This window comes from Heloderma suspectum, chromosome 5 (assembly GCF_057233095.1).
Source record: "Heloderma suspectum isolate Gila_16-S chromosome 5, 16-S_ref, whole genome shotgun sequence".
NCBI classification, from domain to species: Eukaryota; Metazoa; Chordata; class Lepidosauria; order Squamata; family Helodermatidae; genus Heloderma; species Heloderma suspectum.
The window spans coordinates 155,024,156-155,045,846 of record NC_139462.1 but is presented as its reverse complement, the minus strand read 5'-3'; the positions used below and the strand labels follow the sequence as shown (position 1 = coordinate 155,045,846).

The 21,691-nt window shown below is 45.9% G+C and overlaps 1 protein-coding gene across 1 annotated transcript in view; it reads right to left on the bottom strand.

Annotated features, from left to right (window-relative positions):
- Positions 1 to 21,435, bottom strand: part of TBX20 (T-box transcription factor 20) — a 61,674-nt gene extending 40,239 nt beyond the window's left edge. Inside the window, exons 1-3 of the mRNA XM_084860398.1 lie at positions 21,191 to 21,435; positions 12,033 to 12,273; positions 6,988 to 7,152 (exon numbers count right to left, since the gene is read on the bottom strand). Of these exons, the coding sequence (XP_084716524.1) occupies positions 6,988 to 7,152; positions 12,033 to 12,273; positions 21,191 to 21,317 (533 nt within the window). The 5' untranslated portion in view covers positions 21,318 to 21,435. The remainder of the gene's footprint in view (positions 1 to 6,987; positions 7,153 to 12,032; positions 12,274 to 21,190) is intronic.
- Between the last annotated feature and the right edge of the window lie 256 nt (positions 21,436 to 21,691).

The following is a 21,691-nucleotide window of genomic DNA, read 5'->3' as shown; positions in this document are numbered from 1 at the left end:
CTAAAAATCTGCCGGAGGGACTTTCCACAAGGGGAGCCCTTCCTCTCATGCCTGATAGATCCTGGCTCCAACCCAGCAATTCAAGCCATTTTCAGAACAGTGGCAGAATTACAACTGGAACTCATACAAAAGGCTGTTTGAATAAAATAGCTTTCACTGATCTCCAGGCAAACTTCACCATTCCAAGTCCAGGGTACCCCAACCAAGAAGGCCCTCTCTAAGATACCCACCCGCCATATATCAGATAGGTTATATTAGTTTTCAACCAAACTGACTCTATTTCCTCTGTGCTGCATCTTGTACAGCAGAGGTGATCAGAAGGTAGATCACAGTCTACTGGTAAGTCCCTGGATGATTTGCAGTAGATCACCAAGGGTTCCTGACTCCTGTTCACCTAACAATAATGACAGTGAAAAAACTCCACTCCACCTGCCGCCCCCATAAATTAGGTTGCTGAAAAAAACATTGGGGAAAAACCAGGAGTAGATTCTTTGTGTGAAAGGACTTGTACACTTGGTTCTGATACCAACCACAAATCCGTGTACTGAGCATATGCTCAGAGGCATCATCCTATTCTTTCATTCTTAGCATATGACTGGCTGTCCAAGACACAATTTTGCGCCCAGCTCTGGTTGACGGATCTCAAGGTTCTAGTAAAAAAGAACTAGAAACCAGAAGACTGCCCACCCCTGTTGTATAGGATGGCATCATGCTAGAAGAACCACTCTAGGAAGTACCCGACACTATTACAGAGGCACTCCACCACCTCTGGTTGAACCATTTTACATTTATTGTTGTGAGGATTTCTTTTGAAATACTCTGGTTTATTTTTATTTATTTGCTTGCTTGCTTTAAAGTCCTTCAGTTTGACCTGAAGAAGATGCACCAAATATGGATGCAAGGAAGAAGCTGGGTCCAATTCTTCAAACAGTAGAGCTAATTCACCTTATTCCAGATTGATCCCGAGCGTGGAATAAAGCCACTGTACATGCACTATTGCATCGCCAGGCATTTCCAAAGCACAAGGGGAGTGGGAAAAGAGCTATGCATTTCATCCTGTGCACTGAAAATAGAAATGGCCGCATGGCTGAACAATCAGATGATCACTCCATTATATAGCAAGCGGTGGTGCATGCTGGAGGCACTGCATACACAGGGGTATTTGGGGCCATAGGAGTCAGCCCTAATGAAGTTCCATTAGGTGTCTTCATTGTACTATGTGACAATAGGGATACTATAAGGCAGCCTTCCCCAGCCTAGGGTCCTCCAGATGTTTTGGAATATAACTCCCACAATTGCTCACAATAGGCCATACTGGTAATAGGCCATTCCTGACAATAGGCCATTGAAGTCCACCAACATCTGGAAGGCATCAGGTTGGAGAAGGCTGCTATAGGGCATTCAGAAGAGCTATGCCTGACCCCCAGCCAGTGGCCAGGTCTAATTTTGCAGGAAGAGGAGGACAAATTACTGGCATCTGAATCCAAACATTAAGACGTAATGATTAAGAGCATCTGCACACCAGCCTAAAATCCTGCATTTAAAGTGGGGCTTTCCGCTTCCCTTTTAAATGCAGGATTGCAACAACTCCCTTTTTCACATGCTTCCTTTCCCCCCTCCCCTTTCCCCCTCCTTGTCCCCCTTCTCTTAGTCTTCCATATCATTCATTGATCTCGCTCCTCTTCTTGCCGCTTTTCCTCTTTTCACGAGGGAACTGAAGTGGAACACAATGGGGTAATTTGATACCTTATTATTTGTGATCTGTTTAAAAACAGAACAAAGGCATTTAGTGTAGGAGATGCCTTGGAAGTTCATGGCATCATGTAAAGAGACCACAAACTTCCGTGAGAGAGCCATCTCAGTAGCAGGATAAAAGCTCCACGTGAAGAAAGTGAAGAAAGTATATGGACCAGTGCAGACTCCGTGCCAAAGCAGGGTTTGGTACTATGAGAATAAGTCTACAAGAAGCGGTGGGTTGGCACATACCTTCCTCCTTTCCCCATATTTCTGGGGGGACACACACACCTGCCTCTTTTCTGGCAAATTGTACTTTGCCATTTTGTCCAAATCAGCAAAAATATGGTTCGTGCTTGCCTGCAAACCAGGACTGGGAAACTAGGATTTGATCCTGGTTTCCAATCCTTGATTGCCTCAAACCAGGAGAGGAGGGAAGGAACTATCATGCCTGAGGGGAGGAAGGTGTGTGAATGCTGAAGGTTCTTTGAAGGGTCACTCTTGTAGCACCAAACCATGGTATGGCATTATGTCTGAAGCAGCTCTACATGTCACTGACCAGCACCCTAGGAATGATCTTAAGAAGCACGCTTGTACATGCAGGAAGACAAGTAAGCTGCAGATGCCACCCCCTCTATTACCAAAATTTGGATTGAAAAAGATAATAAACAAGCAAACAAATAAATAATATATCTTGATTTGGATCCGGGCTAAGTTACTTAGAATTAGGTCCCACTGAAATGAATTTATTGAACTGAATGTATTGAATTCAGCAACCTTTTCACTGACCAAAACCATTCAGGGCAATAATTTGAACTCAAGGCTTCTTTTGTAAGCATTTCAAGATGCTTTCTGTAGGATTAAGGCCAGTGTTTAAAGGGGGACATGCCAAAATTGGCAAGGACTATTGCAATAGAAAAGGATGCATATTATAGGAGCCACAACTGGGTGTGTGTGACAACCAGTGTTCCTGGATGAGGGATCTATATCGGAGTCGAGAGGTGAATCCAGCCATTTAAGGGCGGGGAGGATTAGCATTGTGATGTGGATGCAATTAGCATCTGCAGAAATCTCCTTTGCTGGATTAGATTATTTGCTGCCAATGGCCACGATCCAAAAAGCAAAGCACAAAGCAACCCTGGCAGAACACCACATAGAAATGCTGTGGTGTAGTGGTGAGAGTGTTGGACTGGGAGCTGGGAAGCCGGGTTCTAGTCCCCACTCCGCCATGGAAGCTTACTGGGTGACTTTGGGCCAGTTACAGACTCTCAGCCCAACCCACCTCACAGGGTTGTTGCTGTGAGGATAAAACGGAGAGGAGGAAGATAATGTAAGCTGCCTTGGGTTCCCTGAAAGAGGAAAAAGGCGGGATATAAATGCAATAAATAAATAAATAAATAAACAAACTGTTGTAATGTAACAATAGAAAATGTGTTTTTATTGTACAAAAGATGATCATGTGCAAAAGCAGCACTAAAAGGCCTGTTTTAAAAAAAATAGGGGAAAATGTAATCAGACAGGATTGAACTTTCAAGATACATGATGGAGAACCATTCAAAGAATGCACAAATTATAGACAGCAACTGGATGATACATTTTGTATGATAAATTGCATCTTTTATATTGTTACATTACAACAGTTGGGTGCTCTTTACCATTTATATGTGGGGCACATTCCAGAGAGCTACATTTTTTGGACTTCAACTACCAGCTTTCATGACCATTGGCTATGCTGGCAGGGGCTTCTGGGAATCAAAGTCCAAAACATCTGGAGATTTACCTTGTGCCCATCCTTGATGTAAAGGACCCCTTTTGCCTACATGAGATCGGCATCAAAGGCCATGTTCTCTGTCCTATCACCACTTAATACCAAATGGGGGGGGGGGAGCGCTGGGGACAGGGCCTTCTTGGTAGTGCCTTCATGATCGTGAAAATTTCTCCCTGCAGAAATCTGCCAAACTCCCACTCTTCCCAATTTTAGACAGGCTTCGAACCCTTTTTGATCCTGTGTCAGGTTTTGAATGATTGATTTTATTTTTCCCTTGTTGCTGGTTCTTAGATTAGATTTTTATGCAGTTTTATGTTTTAAACTGTTTAATACAGGGCTCCTTCACATGGAGCTTTTATCCGGAGAATGAGATTGCTCCTTCACAGAAGTTTGTGGGCTCTTTAGATGACGCAGTGAACCTCCAGGGTGTCTTCTGCACTAAATGCCCTTTGTTTGGTTTTAAGTAGATTGCAGACAATGAGCTATCAAATTACGCTGTTGTGTTCCACTTCAGTTTCCTCCATGAAAAGAGGAAAAGCAGCAAGAAGAGGAGTGAGATCAATGAAAGATAATGGAAGACTCCGATAGGGGGAGAAGGAGGGGGGAAGGGAAGCACATGAAAAAGGGAGTTGTTGTGATCCTGCATTTAAAACAGAAGCAGAAAGCCCTGTTTTAAATGCAGGATTTTAGGTCCTGTAGAGATGCCCACAGTGTAGATTTTTTATTGCTGTTTCACTGTTGTTTTGTTTGCTCATTCTCAATCTCTCTTTTTTTATCTGGGGGCACGGGGAAATATTTTTATACAGAGAGATTAAGGACGCAATCCTATGCATGTTTAGACTGAAAAAATTCCTATAACTCCCAGCATCCCCCACCCAGCATGGCTGGCTGGGGCATGCTGGGAATTGTAGGACTTTTTCTGTCTAAACATGTGTAGGATTGTTCTCTAAAATGCCTAAAATAAATGTTAAGTAGTGGTGACTTTACAAATGAGACTTTATTATAACAAAAAGGATTCCATTGGTAGAAAGTGGTGGTTTACCTCAGTGTTGGGTCTTGTTCCTGCCTTTCCCAAAGCCCACCTTGGGGGTCCCCCCCCCTCTCTTTGAGGAAGGAACGATTAACATCTCACAGAGCTCATGCTTGTTGGGAGAACCGCTGTGCTGGTGGTGTGGCAAAGCCAGGGGGTCGTGCAAGGTCCAAGCACTTGGACTGTTTGACTAGCAGGAACAATGATGTCATCTGCCACCCCCACCCACCCCCTCTGGCTTCCCTGTTCCCTCTGAGCTTAGCTGCAGTCCTCAAAGTAGCCACAGAGAAATGGATCCTCCCAGCAAGAATATATTGTTGCGAGGCATCCCTGCTGTAACGCAAAGTATTCGGGGGTGGCTTGGACTTGAACTGGCAATTAAGACTCATTTGCTGTACAAAAGATCTACAAAAGACACATACAATAGGCAGATGCAAAAGTAGAGATGGATCCACACAGCTGCCTGGATTTTTGCCTGCACTTCAAAATTTACCACTATACATCACTGCTCTCTACCCCTGCCAGGTACTGGCTGCATCCAATGAGTGGCCAGCTCAAGGGACCTCCCCAGGATGGGCCCAGGCCATTTTTCTGCCTGAGGCAAACAACAAGATGGCACCCCCTCCCATTCCTTGTACAAAAGCCAACTGGATGGGCAGTGGAATTTTTCTTCAGCACTGGCAACAGGTCAGCATCTGCCATGCCTGAAGGCAGCAAGCTAGCTCGGAGCAGGTCACGTGGTCCACAGCTCCAACACCTTGCTGCTGCCTTGCACCTACCACCTGAGGCTGCCGTCTCATTCTGCCTCATGGTGGGGGCAGCCTAATGGCAGGGAATAAGCTGCAACCTACAGAGACAGCACAGCCATCTTTGCACAGCACCATTATCTTTGCAGGACTGCCAAGGAGGTGAGGAAGGAAGGCAAGGGAAGATGGGGACAAGGTGCTCAGCTCACCTGCCTCCTTTTCTGTCAGGGCCAGCTGACAGTGATGGCCAGCTGACATTCCGCCAGGGCTTCCTCACCCCAGATTTAGGGGCTCATGGGTTTGGGCTGTTGCAGGGGTTAGGTGTGTGTGCATGAAAGAGAATTTGGTCTGGTTGTGCTCCTGGTATCGGCGTTGGGAGCACGAAGGGGTCCTTTGCTGGCTCCAGACTGAGCCAACAGAAGCTCGCCAGTCCCTAGCTCCCCTTGTCCCCCATCCCCAATATGTTATGATATATCCAGAAGCTAAAAGACACGTGCCTTCAACTGAAAAACAGGTTATGTCTCTTTGTCTTGAACAGCAAGTGAACAATTAATCGACTACAGTACATAAACACAAGCTGTCAGCTGAAAAAAGTAATGTCATTTCATGAAAGGCATCAAGCTACAATCTAATATTTTTGCCTTGCACTTGGCTAAACATATCTGGATTTATTTGAGGTGAGAGAGTGGAAAGAATTGTAGCAAGGGGTGGGGAATGCAGACATTTTAAAAGGCTCGGTTTAAACTGTTTGACATAAAAAACATTTATTTGTTTATTTTTGGTGGAAAGGGAGGCAAATCAAACCCTTAAGATCTCTGGGCATGATCTAGCTGAAGCACTGCTTAACTCTGGCTAGATCACAGCCAGAGATTTTAAGGATTTCAGTAGGGGGAGAAAGATAAGGACATCCACAGTTCTGCCATTAAAATCTGCTTACATTTATTATTCATTTATTATTAAATTTATTAATCGCCCATCTGGCTGGTCACCCAGCCACTCTGGGCGATGTACAACATACAATAAAAACAGTTTAAAACAATAAAATTCTACAATAAAAACATTTTCTAAAATACCCTAACCCACCCCAAATGCCTGCCTGAACAACAACGTTTTTAATGCACGACGGAAGCTCATTAAAGAGGGGGCATGACGGAGTTCCCTAGGGAGGGAGTTCCACAGAGTGGGGGCCACCACAGAAAAGGCCCTCTCTCCTACATTTGGCTGCATCACATCCCGTGACTTGTGGCTCATGTAAAAGATTCCACCACCATCCTGGCCATTGATTTCAGCAGCTGCCAGTTCTAGTGCCAGTTTTTTGCCAGTTTTGCAAAGTGATGTGAAAGGTTAACAGCAGATATTTGTGTGTGTGCGCGTGTGTGTGTGTGTGTGTGTGTGTGCGCGCGCTTATGTCCATCCTTCTGGGACTCCCCAGCTTGCCACACACCCTTGGTCCTGCCTACTGATTGTTCTGTGGTTTCGCAGCTTTTTGCAGTTTTTTCCCACTCTAAAAAGTTGAAATGCCTCTTCTAAGGCTTAGTTACTGACAGTAAGAGAGCGAAGCTACAACATGCTGGCAATTTGGCATTTTTGGCCCCGCCCCTTTGTCTTTGGCCCCACCCACCACTGGAATGTGTTCCCCAAGAGCTTTCCCAGAATGGATTTTCTTCTGAGGTTGAAAGAGGTTCCCCAGCTCTTGCACATGGACTGACCTTGCAGGCAGAGGAGGGTCCGCTTTGCCAGCAACCAACCACGAAGACCTGTGGTAGGCATATCGGTATCTCTTATTGTCCACCGGAACGATATCCATAAGCACAATGAACTTGGCTTCTGGATCAACACCCGAAAAGGAAACCCGAATGGTTGGAAACATTCTTCTGAAACAGACAGAAGCAAACAAGAAGATGAATATATAAAGAAGAGACCAGAGAAAAAGAAGAACCCTTTGGAAACGGACCAGAAACAGACATTAGAGCATGGCCATCAGAGAAACAGGGAAATTCCAAACATGCCTGCATCTCTCTGTTTGGAGATATTTAAAACAAGCCATATCTCTCTGCAATATACATTGACTGAAGCCATTCCATATTTTAAACATTTTCAGTGCATTTTAAGGAGAGAGGCGGGATTGACACTGTGGCTTGATTGCCATATGTTTCTCCCAGCAGTCAAAGAAAGAAATTTGCGTGGGAGATTTTTTGCCCATGTCCCCTTCAGGCAACCCCGGGACCCTCAGAAAGGAGAAGCAAGAGGCAGGTCAAAGCTGCAATCCGATCTTTGGGAACACAAGGAAATGGAACAGTGGGGGCTGGTGGCTCTGATATCAGTGGGGTGGTGAATCCACTCCAGGTTTCAATCAGAACCAGTCAGAACTCTAAAGGAATTATCCAAGGTATGAAACCCAGGGTGGATTCACCGCCCACTGATATCTGAGCCACCGGCCTCCACTGAAATGGAGGGTCCTCTGGGATTGTGGATAACATTAAGAAATGAAGCAAATAAGCAATAAGTTGAATGGAGACACTGGCGGTGGAGAATGAAAATGAGGGCAAATGGTGAGAGGCCCAAACTGCAGTCACAGCACCCGCAGTGCAGTGGTAAATTCCGAAGTGCAGATGCTCATCATGGCAAAGGTTCCTTCCCTTTCCTTCCCTTCCACACTCCCAAGGAGAATGCAAAAATTCAGACAGCTGTATTGATCCATATCAACAAACCAGTTGATATGGATCAACACAGGAGCAGCTTTTTTGTGAAGCTAATTGGTCTTCACTGCCCATTCAAGAGCAAGCCAACCCAAAATACTTTGCACCACCTATTGAATTTGGACAGGAGGGTAAGAATTTCATTTTGACTCATTTTTGATAACCATTTACCAAAGTTCACGCATTTCTTCATGCCTGAGATGGAGAGGCCTTGAGATTTAAAAAATTCAAATGCGGGAGAAAGAAAAAGTGACAGATTCATTCATCCCTTCTCTGGGCTTTCGAGTGGCAGAATCAAGAGCCATTCACGCTTCTACTTCACATCGCATCTGAAGCAAATAATGATTTTCCCCACCCCACAGTACTGCACATACACGGGCCCTGATCCAGTGCCAGTAGTACATGATCTTATTTCCACTTGAGGAATTGAGGAGAACCTTGCTAGAGTGGGGGATGAGTGGAAGTAGGCATGTTTAGGTTCAACCTCCATTATATATTTACAAAGCTACTATAGCGATATGCTATTTACAATTTACAATTTATTTACAATATATTTATTTATTTACAATTTATTTACAATGTATAATTTATTTATATTTATATTTATAAAGCTACTATTCATATTTACAAAGCTACTATAGAGATATGCTTCACTGCTGGAGATGAGCATACCATCTTAAAAGAACTACATTTTTAAAAGACAAGGGAAGAAGATGGCTTTGCTTATTTGTTTGCTTGATTTCAGTTTATATCCCGTAAGTCCTACTTTCATTGCTGTTTTTAATGCTATTTGTTAACACTGAAGTATCCTTATGTTTAAGGCTGAAATCCTATACCCATTTCCCCAGCAGTAAGCCCCATTGAACTCAATGGGCTTACTTCTGAGTAGACATGTATAGGATTGCAGTGTAAGTAGGACAATAAAGATACACTTAAAAAAAATCACAAAATGGCAGCATTGGAAATTGAGTCATTAGCGATTTTGCAACACAGTTCAAAAGGTGACACACACGTGTGTGTGCGCGCGCACCCATCTTTACCCTGTCTCGATGAAGGCAGTAGATTAGCCTCGCCCATCGTGGCACCCTCCAGATATTTGGGACCACAACTCCCATCATTCCTGACCATTGGCCCTGCTGGCTGGGGTTCATGAGAGTTGAAGTCCAGCAACATCTGGAGGGCACCAGGTTAGGGACGGCTCCGGTCGGTCGATGGAAAGGGGAGACAACCGAGCATTTTCCAGTTGACCAAATATTGCTCCATAAGTGCTGGGAAAGTGCAGTCTTCCCACAAGTATAACTTTGAGAAGAGCTGTCTAGATCCCATGGCATTTATTGAGCAACAACTCTGCATTTATTTCACTAATGTCATTTCACCCATTACATTTTTTGTAAAAGAAAGGTGTCTACACTTAGCAGGTTTTAAGTATAGATCTAAAACATAAAGTGTGAATGTGACAAATTTCTGTACAGGAACAATTGCATCCCACAGGTACAATTGTCAGAGAGTTGTGCTTGGCTGCAGATCCCCGCTTAGTCTGTGGCAAATCTGGGTTTCCTCTGTGTAACATGTAAAACAGCCTTATGAAAACCTTGATCTGCAAATGTCTAGGAAGAAGGAGGGAGACTTCCTTCCAAGTGTTTATGATCATCAGGGCAAGAATTTTAGATTAAATAATACCCCATTTTTCACCCTCACCTGTCATTTCTTGGCTTCCCACTTACAGTGAAATACAGATTATGCCTTTCCTAACAGGGAGTGCCATAACCCAGCACACCTTGAGACTGTTGTGAGACCGCAGAAATATCCGCCAGAGAACTTGGTGAATAGCTTCAAGAATTAGCATGAAAGAAGTTGTGCTTTTGCCTCAATGAGCTCAGGACAGGGAGTGGAGTGAAACGAGATTTGCCAAGCTATTTCGTAGAGATCTTTCAGGCAACTTCCCCCCCCCCCCGCCATCCCCATTTAAAAAAAAGCCTCCCCAAGTATAACCTACTCATTTAATCTAGCGGTATCTTAACACAGGACAGATTTTTTGCATGCTCAAAATAGAACAGTCCTGGTGGTGGCAGCTGTTTGCCCAACTTAGTTTTCTCTCTGTCTGTACTGAACATTTGAAAATTAGCCTATACTCTCAATGAGCCTTGCCTACCTCACAGGATTGTTGTGGGAAGGGTAAAATGGGGGAATGACCATGCACACTGCTATGAGCTCCTTGGAGGAAAGGTGGGTTAGAAAAGTAATACGAACAGGAGAAAGCCCAACATTGTCCTCCTTTTCTCAGAAGGCAGTGCCCATTGAGTCCTAAGTACTTTGCAGGGCTGACTGTACCATGAAGCAGTGTAGAGCTTCAGGCAGAAGAATCCAGGAGCAGAAGGGATCCCATTGTTGCAGGCAGCTCTAGGCTCTGTCATTTTATTTTTAAATCAACACCATGCCATTCCAGAGAAGGCAGCCCTTATGACTTCTGGCTTCATGTTTAAGACCAGGACTGCTACTTTGCAGATTAGGCTAGCCAAATGTAAAGGACGCAGTGAGACAGAAACGAGTGCCCTTAATAAATCCTCATACCAGTTTTCCCAAATATGATTAGCATCCCAGCTTTTGTGCTTTAACCGGACTTCTACAGGGAGTGAACACTGATGTTGCTGTAACCAAGAGAAGCTTTTTCTTTTCTTTTCTTTTTAGCACACAACAATTGGACTTCCGTCTTTCAATATACATTTTGGGTTACTACAATGGTAAAATTACAACTTTGTGTAAGTGTGTGTGTTAATATGTTTTTAAAATATTGGCAGAATGGAAGCATTGTTACAAAGCCCCTTTAGGGCTCCGATTGTTTAGTGAACATTTTGGATACTGTGCTATGCGTAGCAGAAAAGCTTCATGTATCTGATGAAGGGGACTTTAGTCCACAAAAGCCTATATGCTGCAGTGAATGTGTCAGTCTTTAAGGTGCCACAAGACCTTTTGTTGCTTTTGCTGTAACAGAGTAAGATGGCTGGAAATTGCGTCTGGTAAAGTGCTCTTCTCCCTCCACTCACTCATACAGACTGTACCACCACGCCTCCACAATGGCATTAGTTCATAAATCATATTGGTTGAATATGGTTTTCAGTCATTACTGATGCTTTCGTTAAAGGGCAAATGTGTTCCTCTATTCCAAACTAGCTAAATAGTGCTAACTAAAAACAAACAAATCCAGAGAATACCACAACGCTTCTTTTTGCATTGGAACAACAGTATTTTCAATCTTCTATTAGTTCCCCCACCCCCTTGAAAAAGAAGGATGCACAGGTCTATTTCTGCTGGCTTGCATTATCCATTAATGTAAGAAAAATATCTGCAAGTCATCTACTGTGAGTTATAAAGGCAGATGCAAAAATGTTCTGTTGCTTACAGCCATAGACCATTGCAATCAGGGCAGATACACAATGCATGTTCATCACTCTCAGAGACTTCAATATCAACTGATGACATGCATGTGTGAAACAGCCATCTCAGACCAAAAACAGACAAAAGCGTTCATCTCATCTGACAACACTCAGACACAATCCTTTTCAGTGGTGGCAGTTCACACATTCAGCTGTGTGTCATCCAGTGCATCCTGGCATGATGGAGTGATGAGACATTGATTGAGTAGAGATGAAGGAATCCACCCCCTACCCCACCCCCCTTCAGCATTAAGGAAGTTCTTCTAGCACAACCCAGATGCTTCAAATATGGGATGGGTAAATTCCCAAGCTACTTTGAGTAAATTACCCAGCTCGTGGTACATTCTTCCTTTTTTCGCTTCTGAATTCGACTTGCTCTGTGTCCTACAACATTATAGTCTCACCCTCTCACCTCCTGGATTTCCTTTAGCAACTACTTTAAGACTGCAATCTTACACACACTTACCTAGGAGTAAGCCTCCCTGATAACAATTATTCTGAGTAGACATGTATAGTCACAACTACAAAATACGAGCATCTATATCATGCTAAGGCTGAAGACTTCTTAAGCCGTGTCTCACTTCCCAACCAAGTCCCTCCGTGGTTCTCCCAATGTCTTACCTTCCAGATTTAGTGATGATCATCTCAGTACCAAGGTCATGGAATTTGTCCCAAAGCTCCTTGGTCTCCAGACTGCAGGAGATCTTGGCCATCTCCTCGCTGGGGATGATGGGAGTGGTGGGGATAAGGGGTTCAGTGCACAGGGAAGAGGGGCTGCTACTGCTGCTGAACTCCCCGTGCGTGTCCAAACTGGGCAAGTCGCTCAGAGGCTGAGAGCAAGATGACTTCTCCACAAATTGCTCTGGAAGGAGGACAAGAGAGAAAGGGCAACAACCTAGTGAGAAGACCGATCCTGATGAATTAACCAGTCACCACATCAGAGCTTTAAAGAAAAGAAATCGACAGCCCAGGCGGCGGCTAGAGGGACCAGAGAGGTGAAACTGACAACCACAAGGAAGGATTCCAGTATAAAGCCAATAACCCAGGAAATGAAATTGACACGCATGTGGAAAGATCCGCAGCTCCCAGAAATGAAGTTGATAAATACGAAACTGACAACGTCTCCGTGATAGCCTCAGCCTGGAGGCACCCAGAAAATCAAGACAATCAAACTAGGCTTAGGGCGCAATCCTATGCATGTTTAGACAGAAAAAAAGTCCTACAACTCCCAGCTAGGGAATGCTGGGAGTTGTAGGACTTTTTTCTGCCTAAACGTGGATAGGATTGTGCCTTTAGACTATTGGGTTTCTTTTCCCCCCATTCTCGCCTTATCTGAGCGAGCAAACATTTACCCTTTTGGAAAGCAGACCCTTGAAAAATACGGTCATGGTTCAGCGAAAGTTACGCTTCCTGAACTTCAGTGTGAAAGTAAAGCACCAGTGTTCGTTTGTTTTTTTAAATATCTCTCCCTCTAAAATAAACGGGTCTTAGGTTCAAACCGTGTGCTTTTCTCTGGGAAAATGAACAGGACAAGGAAAGGTGTTTAAACTGTAGTAAACAAACGTTTTCTCCCAGGCTACACAATCACTTTCAATTACTGGGAATTAAAACTGATCAAAGAGGGTGCGGGGAGTGTTGTATATGGAAAGGTTCCCCCAACCCCTCCCCTTCCGCTCCTTCGACCTCTAGTTTTCTATTATGTTCTGTCCTCAAGATTTTAGTAGGTAGAAGAAGGAAACGCCATCTCTCCCCTTGAATTCAGCGCCTACGGCTTTAAGACCATCATGCAGGCTTTCGATTTACACAGAACGGTTTCGTTATTAGAAGAGCAAGAAAGATGCAGACACCATTTAGAGAAAGAAATCGTGATGGTTTTGTAGAATTGACGGTATTTTGGAGAAGTACCCAAGACATTTAACTGCCTTCTCCCTGAGATGATAAACCCGGGCCTGGGTTGTACCACTTCAGACTGTTGGCAGATATTACTTATTCCTCTTCGTTAAAAACAAACAAACAAACAAAAACCCTTGCAGGTAGAAAACTAGCTGGGGGGGGGGCCTCCCACACTCGCCCTAACATCTAGTTTTCTATGTGTAATTTTTTATTTTATTTTTTGCTTTTTAATAGAGGACCTTTCAATCATGTGACCCTTCCCTTGCAATCTGTAGTGGTAGGATCCAAGAACAGGTTTACCACCTCACCCAGGCCTGGAACCTCGAAGTAACTCCAGAGTACCTGTGCTGGAAATTGCTTGTCCTTGAAAATGCGTACTGTTTTTCGATACAAGCTGATCAGAAACGTTTTAGATCAAAAGAGTTTGTACCTGCCTCCCTTGAAAACAGCGATGGATGCGGGATAGGTGAATTCGAAATGGAATGCGAGGAATACATTATTTTTTAAACTAAGGGGGGAGGGTAATAAAAACGACCATTAGGATGCGATCCTATGCACGTTTAGACAGGATTGCGCCGGAAAGGTCGAAGTAGACGTTCTTGGAAGGAAGTCCCATTGAACTCAGTGGGACTTACCTCTAGGTAAAGATATTTAAAACGCGGTTGCAAATCTGGTTTATTTGACAAGAAATTTTACAGGGCACAGTCAACACCTGTAGTACATTTGCACATTAAATACGTTGAGAATTAGAGGGTAAGTAATTAAATGTGTGCTTTTACAAAATCAAAGCACAATGGACGAAATAACATGGAACACAAACTAAACGCACCTTTACAACCCTTGGATTTCAGCGGGAGATTTAGACTGCCATCCTATCCACACTTGCCCGGGAAAACGTCCCATTGAACTCAATGGGACTTCTGAATTGCACGCGCTAAACTTCCTCCCATTGAGCTCAAAAATTAAAAGTGCCTAACTCCAGCTACAAATTCCTACAAAGGAATAAGTGGTGGCCCTTAATTCTGAGTAAACATGCTTAGGATTGCGCGGCTTGTGATCATGCTTCCAATTTGTGACCGATGGACGAACCATGTAGCTTCCGCCGGTTGTGATTTGGTTCCCCGTGCAAAGGGTAATTGAAATGGAATAAATTTCAGCTACTGTTGAAATGAACGTGTAAGGTCGGATGGTCTGGTAGTAGTTAGTGTGTCGGGCTTGGAGAGGAGGGTCCCAAGTTCAAATTGCCATTCAGCGATGAAGCTCAGTGGGGGACCTTGGGCCAGTCGCTCTCTCTCAGCCTAACCTCCTTCACAGGGTTGTTGTGAAGATACAGTTTGGGGGGGTGACGGCTTACGTATGACGTCTCGAGCTCATTAAAGGAGTGGAGAGATATAAATGTCATGAATGAATGAATAAATATAAATAGATAAAAGGGCCATGAGAGTCGAGGTTTTCCCGATATAAGTGCCTAAGGAACAGTAAAATTTAATTGAACTGGACGGCCTCTATCCTTTCCGGTCAAAGTGGACACGCAACAATTTAGTTTGGTTTTATTCTGACTTCTGACTCCACCAGCTCTGCCTGGAGAGGTATTGTCCTACGTGCAGCGGTTCCAAAGAGAGCCCCTTGTTTTACGAGGGCGATTGGTCCAGTAAATCAAACGATCCTTTGACCCTTGTTCTAATCTAGATCTCCCTCCACAAACCAATACCGGATTTGCTCTTGCGACGCCCAGTTCAGCCTCAGCTGGAGCGCGGAAGGCCAAAACTTCAGGTCCCGAGGAGAAGATGCGAAGAAAACGCCTCGAGCGGGCAAGCGCGCATAACTCAACGAGTTCCGCAGAACTACGGCGCCCTGGGGTTCCCGATCCAATCAGGACAGCGGTTTGTGTGGAACGATTATTTTCAATGCGTGACTAGCAGCGAGGCCCTTATCGGCGTTTTTACTCTAGAGAGGGTCCAGGGGCCCCGATCCAGATCCTTAACTTCCCCCCCAAACTAGGGTCCTGTTCTGAATCGGGACCCCGCACCTACTCTAGAGTAAAAACGGGAATGGGGAGAGACAGAGGTGCTAGGCACAGATTTAGGGTGCAACCCTATGTATGTTTAGACAGAAAAAAGTCATTCAGCTCCCAGCATTCCCCAGCCAGCACGGCCAATGGTCATGGATGATGGGAGTTGTAGGCCTTTTTCTGTCTAAACATACATAGGATTGCGCCCAACGTCTGTTTTGGGCTTAAGGGAAGATGTTCTGGAGACAAGGGGGCACCGATTAACAGCTCCTTGTGAAATCCAGTCAGGAGCATCAGCGAGCGGGGAAGATCTCTTGCAGAAGTCTCACTGAGCTGAAGCGGGATTTACGCAGGAGAAGATCTCTGCCGCGTGGTGCCTGGGCTTTCCAGCTCATCAGGGGTCCCCTCGACTGGACGACACAGGCTTGAGGGAAGGGAAGGGCAGGGCACGGGTCAAATTGCCCCGATTCTTGCCGCCCTTAAAATAAGAAACCACTTGAGAAGAGGGCCTGGTGGTGAGGGAGACCTTATTCAGCTGTCCTCCCAATTAGCAGCGCACTTGGGAAAGGAAACCCCAAATAGAACTTGCCCAGAATGGCAGGAGGTGACCCCGTCAACTAACTGGGCCGATCCTAGGTAAACTTCGGGATCAGGATTGATCCAAAGCGTTTAACCCACCAAATGCCAGAGAAAACACACACAGAGACTGGGAGAGAACGCGCTCGCACTTCTCTCTTATATGCACTTTCAACGAAACTAGTCCCGTGTAAGGCCGCGAACCGAACCACACATTTCGAGAGAAGCGAGCCCTACAAAAAAAGTGAGGTTAGGAGAGCAATCGTATTCACACATTCCTGGGGGAGGGGGAAGCCCTATGAACGCAATGAGGCTTACTTCCGAGTAGACATCGTGCTAGAACGGAACAATCCTATACGTGTCTATCAGAAGTAAGGTCCATTGAGTTCTATGGGGCTCGCTTTCAGGGAAGTGTGTATAGGGGGATTGCGACCTTACGTCCAAGAAAAAACTTGATTCGGTTTGGGGGTGTTGAGACTCAAGCGCCGCTGAAAATCTATGCGCATTGGGCAGGGTGCAGTCCGAGTATTACCTCCGATTAAGGGTTACCTCCTCCTCAGAACGTCTAGGACAGCCTATTGGTTTGTAACTTCATCAGCAAGCCGATCAAATCACCCATCTCTCACTCGGATTCTCGGAAATCCTGAGGACAGGATCCAACCCTGATCCGCATCCCCCTTTTCGGCCAAAGGTCTTTGATTCCAGTGAGCTTCAGTCCCACAGGACTCGGAACACGACATTTCGAATTACGCTGTGGCGAAATTCCCCACCCCGCTGAAGACAACCAACATTAATCCTGTTAAAACCTACTGCTAAAGGCAGCGCAAACTCCGGAGTTGCGCATCGTTTTAACAGCAGCGTTGAGAACAGCCTGTCCTAAAGTATACAGCTACTAATAAGAAATACAAGTGTACCTAGACTTCTGGAGGGACAGAAGATGGTCGCTCATATTCCTCCGACACCCCGTTTAGGATACCCAGCAGTGATTTCTCCTGCGCAAATTCCATTGAAATGAATGGACCCGCCTCTTGCGCAATCCCGTTAAAGTGACAGGTGGCTTCCTCGGGAGAAATTCTCGGCCATTGTGACTTTATTTGGAATGAAGTCCCACTGATGTCAAAACTTTTAGCAGCCCGTTTTAGAACAACAACAACGTTAAAGGACTACCTCACCTCCGCGCAAGGAAATTAATTGCAATAGTTGCAGGACTACGACCAGAATCAGGCACGCATTTTGCAGGAACTTTAAAGGGTTGTCCCGTGGGAATTTTTGTTTGAAGTGCTAACGTCTCAAACATCATGTCAGCGGGACATCCCATACAGTCAGCCCCGCAGTGTTAAATTCAAGGTTTCTTAAATACAGTTGGAATCTCCAGAAACCAATTTTTATTCAAGCAAACAGGTGGCACAAAACATCCCATAGAAGCCCTCCACAGGTTGGCTGAGTAACTCGCACGGCCATACAGAGATCCTTCGATATATCCCGAGGGCATTCAGTTTAAATGCTGAGATTGTGCAGTCAGTCCCATTCTACTCCCACACTCTGCCCCAGATCTAACGGACCACAATCGTTCCCCCGGGTCTTAAAACAATCGTCTGGACATTCATTCATACCCTGAACTCGTGACAGTGCCCCACTGGGCTTAATTGGACCGACCTAGAGATCGAAGTGTGGATGCCCCATTGATGTCAATGGAACTGGCCTCCGAGCAGAGCCCAGCATTTCCGTGAATCCGGTTCTAAGGCACTTCTGGATGCACAAGATTCAGCCGAAGTCTCCCGTTTGGGAAATGGACCAAACAGAACGGAAGGCAAGTTGGGCCTATTATTCCAGCAGAAGAAAGCCGGCAGCTAACAGCTCCTATCCAACGTTAGTCCTACTTAGAGTAGACCCCACTGAAATAAATGGGCCTTAAGTTCCTCCTGACATTTTAAGTCAGTCATTTCAATGTTACCCACACAGTCGATTTGGGACGCTAAGTTAAGTGCCATCAACTTCAACTAGATTTAAAGGGAGTAGCCAGAGGTTTCCTCCCAAGTAGAGATCCAACAAATTAAAAACAAAACCCTTAGAGATATGCACGCACACAATCTCCTGTTGCTCATCTTAGTCATTAGTGGATTTAGCCTAGCAGCTCTGAAAAGTCTGGTCGTTTGAAAGTCTTCAGTCCTGAGCTTGACTGTTCTGCTTATTTTTATTTAAGGGTTTACTAGAAGGAAATTTACTAGAGGAAAAGAGACCAGGGTTTTCCTAAGCGCCTGTGGGAAAGCACATCCATGCCAATAACCCCACCGCGTTAAGACAGAATTGCGAACTCCCTTCCGCTCTCGCTAAACTCTCGCTATTGTGAAGAACATTAAACAAATTCTCTTGATCAAACTTCCTAAAGAATCGTTATTCAAACGTCTTTTATTGAAGTATGACATTTGGAATGGGAAACGGGTCTATTTTAGGAGCGAAAGCTTCATAAGCAAATATATCGACAACCGATGGCTAGGGATAAAATGTATTGCCTCCATTTTAAAGCGAAAACTTGCTCATTTTTGTTTACGTTATCAGTTTCTAACACAGTAATTTCAAGTGGGATCTCTCGCTCTCCCCTACTTATTAGCCAAGATAAAAGTCGTTGCTTAAGCTTGCATTATTTCTATTCATGGCTGAAAAGCTGTCTAAACAGAAGGGAGAAGTGTTGAGAAATGTATAGCAGATTGCTCCCTAGTTAATGTTTTTAAAACAGCCATAAAGGAAACCCACGAAAGTCATTAGAATACGGGTCAATTATGAAGGGCTTTTATTAATATATATTTGAGAGAAAAGTGCCCCACAAAAGATTGTTTTCCAAGTATGATCAAGTTCGAAGTCCATAAAATAGTATCTTAAGATAAATAGACAAAGAGAAACATTTGCTCTTTTCCAGATAATTGTACGATCCCTGGGGCAGGGTTCTATTTATGGTTTGTAAAAAATAAATCTATGAACTTGTGACGCTGTATACATTTTAAGAAGAGGAGAAGGTGGTGGTGGAGACCAAGAAGGCTAAAGAAGAAATTTTCTGCCTGAATTACTGTTTAAGGGGAAATCCTTGGGTCCACACAGTAACTTCTGGGATTGGAAACAAGTTCTTTTGAGAAGAAATGGGACTTACTTCCAAGGTTTGAAAAAATGTTTAGGAACTGTGTGTTAGTAATCAATATACAACTGCAATATCAACATGTTTATCAGGAAGCAATTCCATTGAAGGCAGTGGCGGCGGCGGGGGGGGGGGGCTGCTTGAGAGTAACCATGTTGAGGATGAGGCTGCCACCAACGCAAACTAGAGGAGGTTTACTTTAGGATCACACTCAAACACACTGGTTTCTTGCCTTTGGGTTGCATTTCAGAACCTGCCGAAGTTCTGCCACCGACTTCACTGCGGTGGGGACTGGCCTTTTGCTTGAAAGCAACCCCCTTCTCTTCCCTCAGCTGTGTTAACATCTAATCACCCCCCCACCATCCTAAGCGTATTGACTTGAAAGCAAGTCACTTCCATTGCTTAATGGGACCCAATTCTATGTAATGCACTCCGGATCACAGCCGCAGAACGCAGTTTGGAGATCGGGCTATTAGCCGGAAAGGAATCCCAATAATTTTACAGACATTCTTCCTGCCAGGCATCTATTCAGGGGCAAACCTTGTTAATTTTTAAAAAAATGCAAACTCCTATCCAGGAAAGGACAGCCCGATCCTTTGTCCGTTCACTCAGAAGCAGTCCCACCAACCTAAATGGGCCTTCTAGTGCGATCCTACTCGTGTTTGCTCAGGAGTAAGTCACACTGTGTCCACTGTGCCTCCAGCCAAATATACATGGGATTGTGCCGTCTTACTGTGAAGTAAATGGTGGCAGAACTACAACCTTACAAAGGCCCATCAGATTCCCAGTAACTGCTTTAAGCGGGTTGCGTGGATCGGTCTCTCTCCCCCTGTGCCATGAGCAGATTTCAAGCCCCTATAAACAACGGATCTTGTGGGAAGTGAAAAAGAACGGAAAAAAGAAGATCCCACTTCATCAGCTTCCCTGTGGCTAATTTTACAACTACAATTAGCTGTTTCCCAAAGTTGTCAAAAGTGCTTTCTCCAGACAGATGGCCCGAAACGGTTGGTCCTAAACTCTTTTGGTAAGAGAGAGAGAGAAAGAAGAGAGGTCAAAAAGAAAAGCCAACTGAGCCCAGTTTTCTTAGGCTGCGGCTGTGACTTTCCCACTTAGCAGTTTCCTGTATGGCACTGGAGCCCGACCCTATCTACGACCACTCGAAAGTCAGCTCCACCGTGTGCAATGGGACTTGCTCCCCCCAAAAGAATGTGTCGAGTTGCAGTTCTTTAATGTGGCCCAACGGGACTCTCAGTTCCATTTTAGGAAGATTTGGATCCTTCACCTGGTTCCAGACTACTTTTGAAACGTTTGTCTCCGTGGTACTTCAAACGTTCGATCCGATTTTTGTTTTGATGCCTTACACTGGAAATGGCCGTTCCAATTCCAGGACCATTGGAATCAACTACAGCCGAGACCTCGAATCCAATGGGGACCAGAAGTGCAGCTTTTCATCAGTCAGTATTTCGGAAGGCTGCGATTCTAAAAGCACACACACACTTAGCTGGGACTAACTCCCACTCAACTCGGTCACATCGACAAGATCGAGTCGCCCACAGACCGGGGGGGGGGGGGGAGATACCAGATGTCAACCCAGCCCAAGCACATGCATCCTACGCGAGTCACTCTGGATCGATCGCCTCGGAAAAGCCACACACACACAGTCAGGAGCACGAAAACACGCACGCACACAGTCTGAGGCATGAAACACACTCACACAGACGCACCACGAAAACACACACATAGTCAGATGCAGGAAACACACGCAGACGCACCACGAAAGCACACAGCCAGATACACGAAAAAACACACACAGCCAGATACACAACGCACACACACACACTCACACTCACGCACCGCGAAAACACACACACAGCCAGATAGACCAAAATAAAAACAAACGAACTCACTCACACACACACAGTCAGATGAACGAAACACACACCCACCCTCGCACGGACGCATCACCAAAACTCACAGTCACATACACGCACACTCGCGCGCGCACACACGCACAGTCAGATGGACGGGGAGAAGCACACGAAGTCAGACGCACGGAAAACGAGACAAAGCGCCCCGCGCCCGCCCGGTCAGCCACCCGGGCTTCCTCGCCTCGCTCCCGCGGTTCGGGCGGCCCGCGCTCTTGAGGCTGCCCGCGCGGCGGGGACTTACCCAGCGGCTTGATGGTGTTCTCGGCGCCCTCTTTCTCCTTGGAGCTCCCGCTGGACATGAGCGCCGCGATGGAGAAGGCGTTGGCCCGGGAGGAGAGCTGCGGCTTGGGGGAGGCGCTGTACTCCATGGCGGCGGAGCGAGGGCGGCGAGCGCGAGCGCAGGATCGCGCCGAGCCGCCGGGTCCCCCCCGGCCCCGCTCGCCCGCCCGCGCCCAGCCCGCCCCGCCAGCCGGCGCACGGCTGGAAGCAGGCAGGCAGGCGGGCGCTCCCGGGCCAGCCGGCAGGCGGGCGCGGCGGGACTGCTCCGGGCCCCAGAGGGACGCGAGCGGCGGGCCGGGGCCCAGCTGCGCCGCTCCCCGCTTCTCCTGCCCAAGCGGACGGAGGCGAGGCAGCGGTCCGGTCTCCGCGGAGGGGAAGCGGAGCCAGCCAGGCGAGCCCGGTCCGCGCGCCTGCCGGGGCAATGCGACGCCCCCCTCTCGCCTCCGCCTTAATTTGCTGGCCG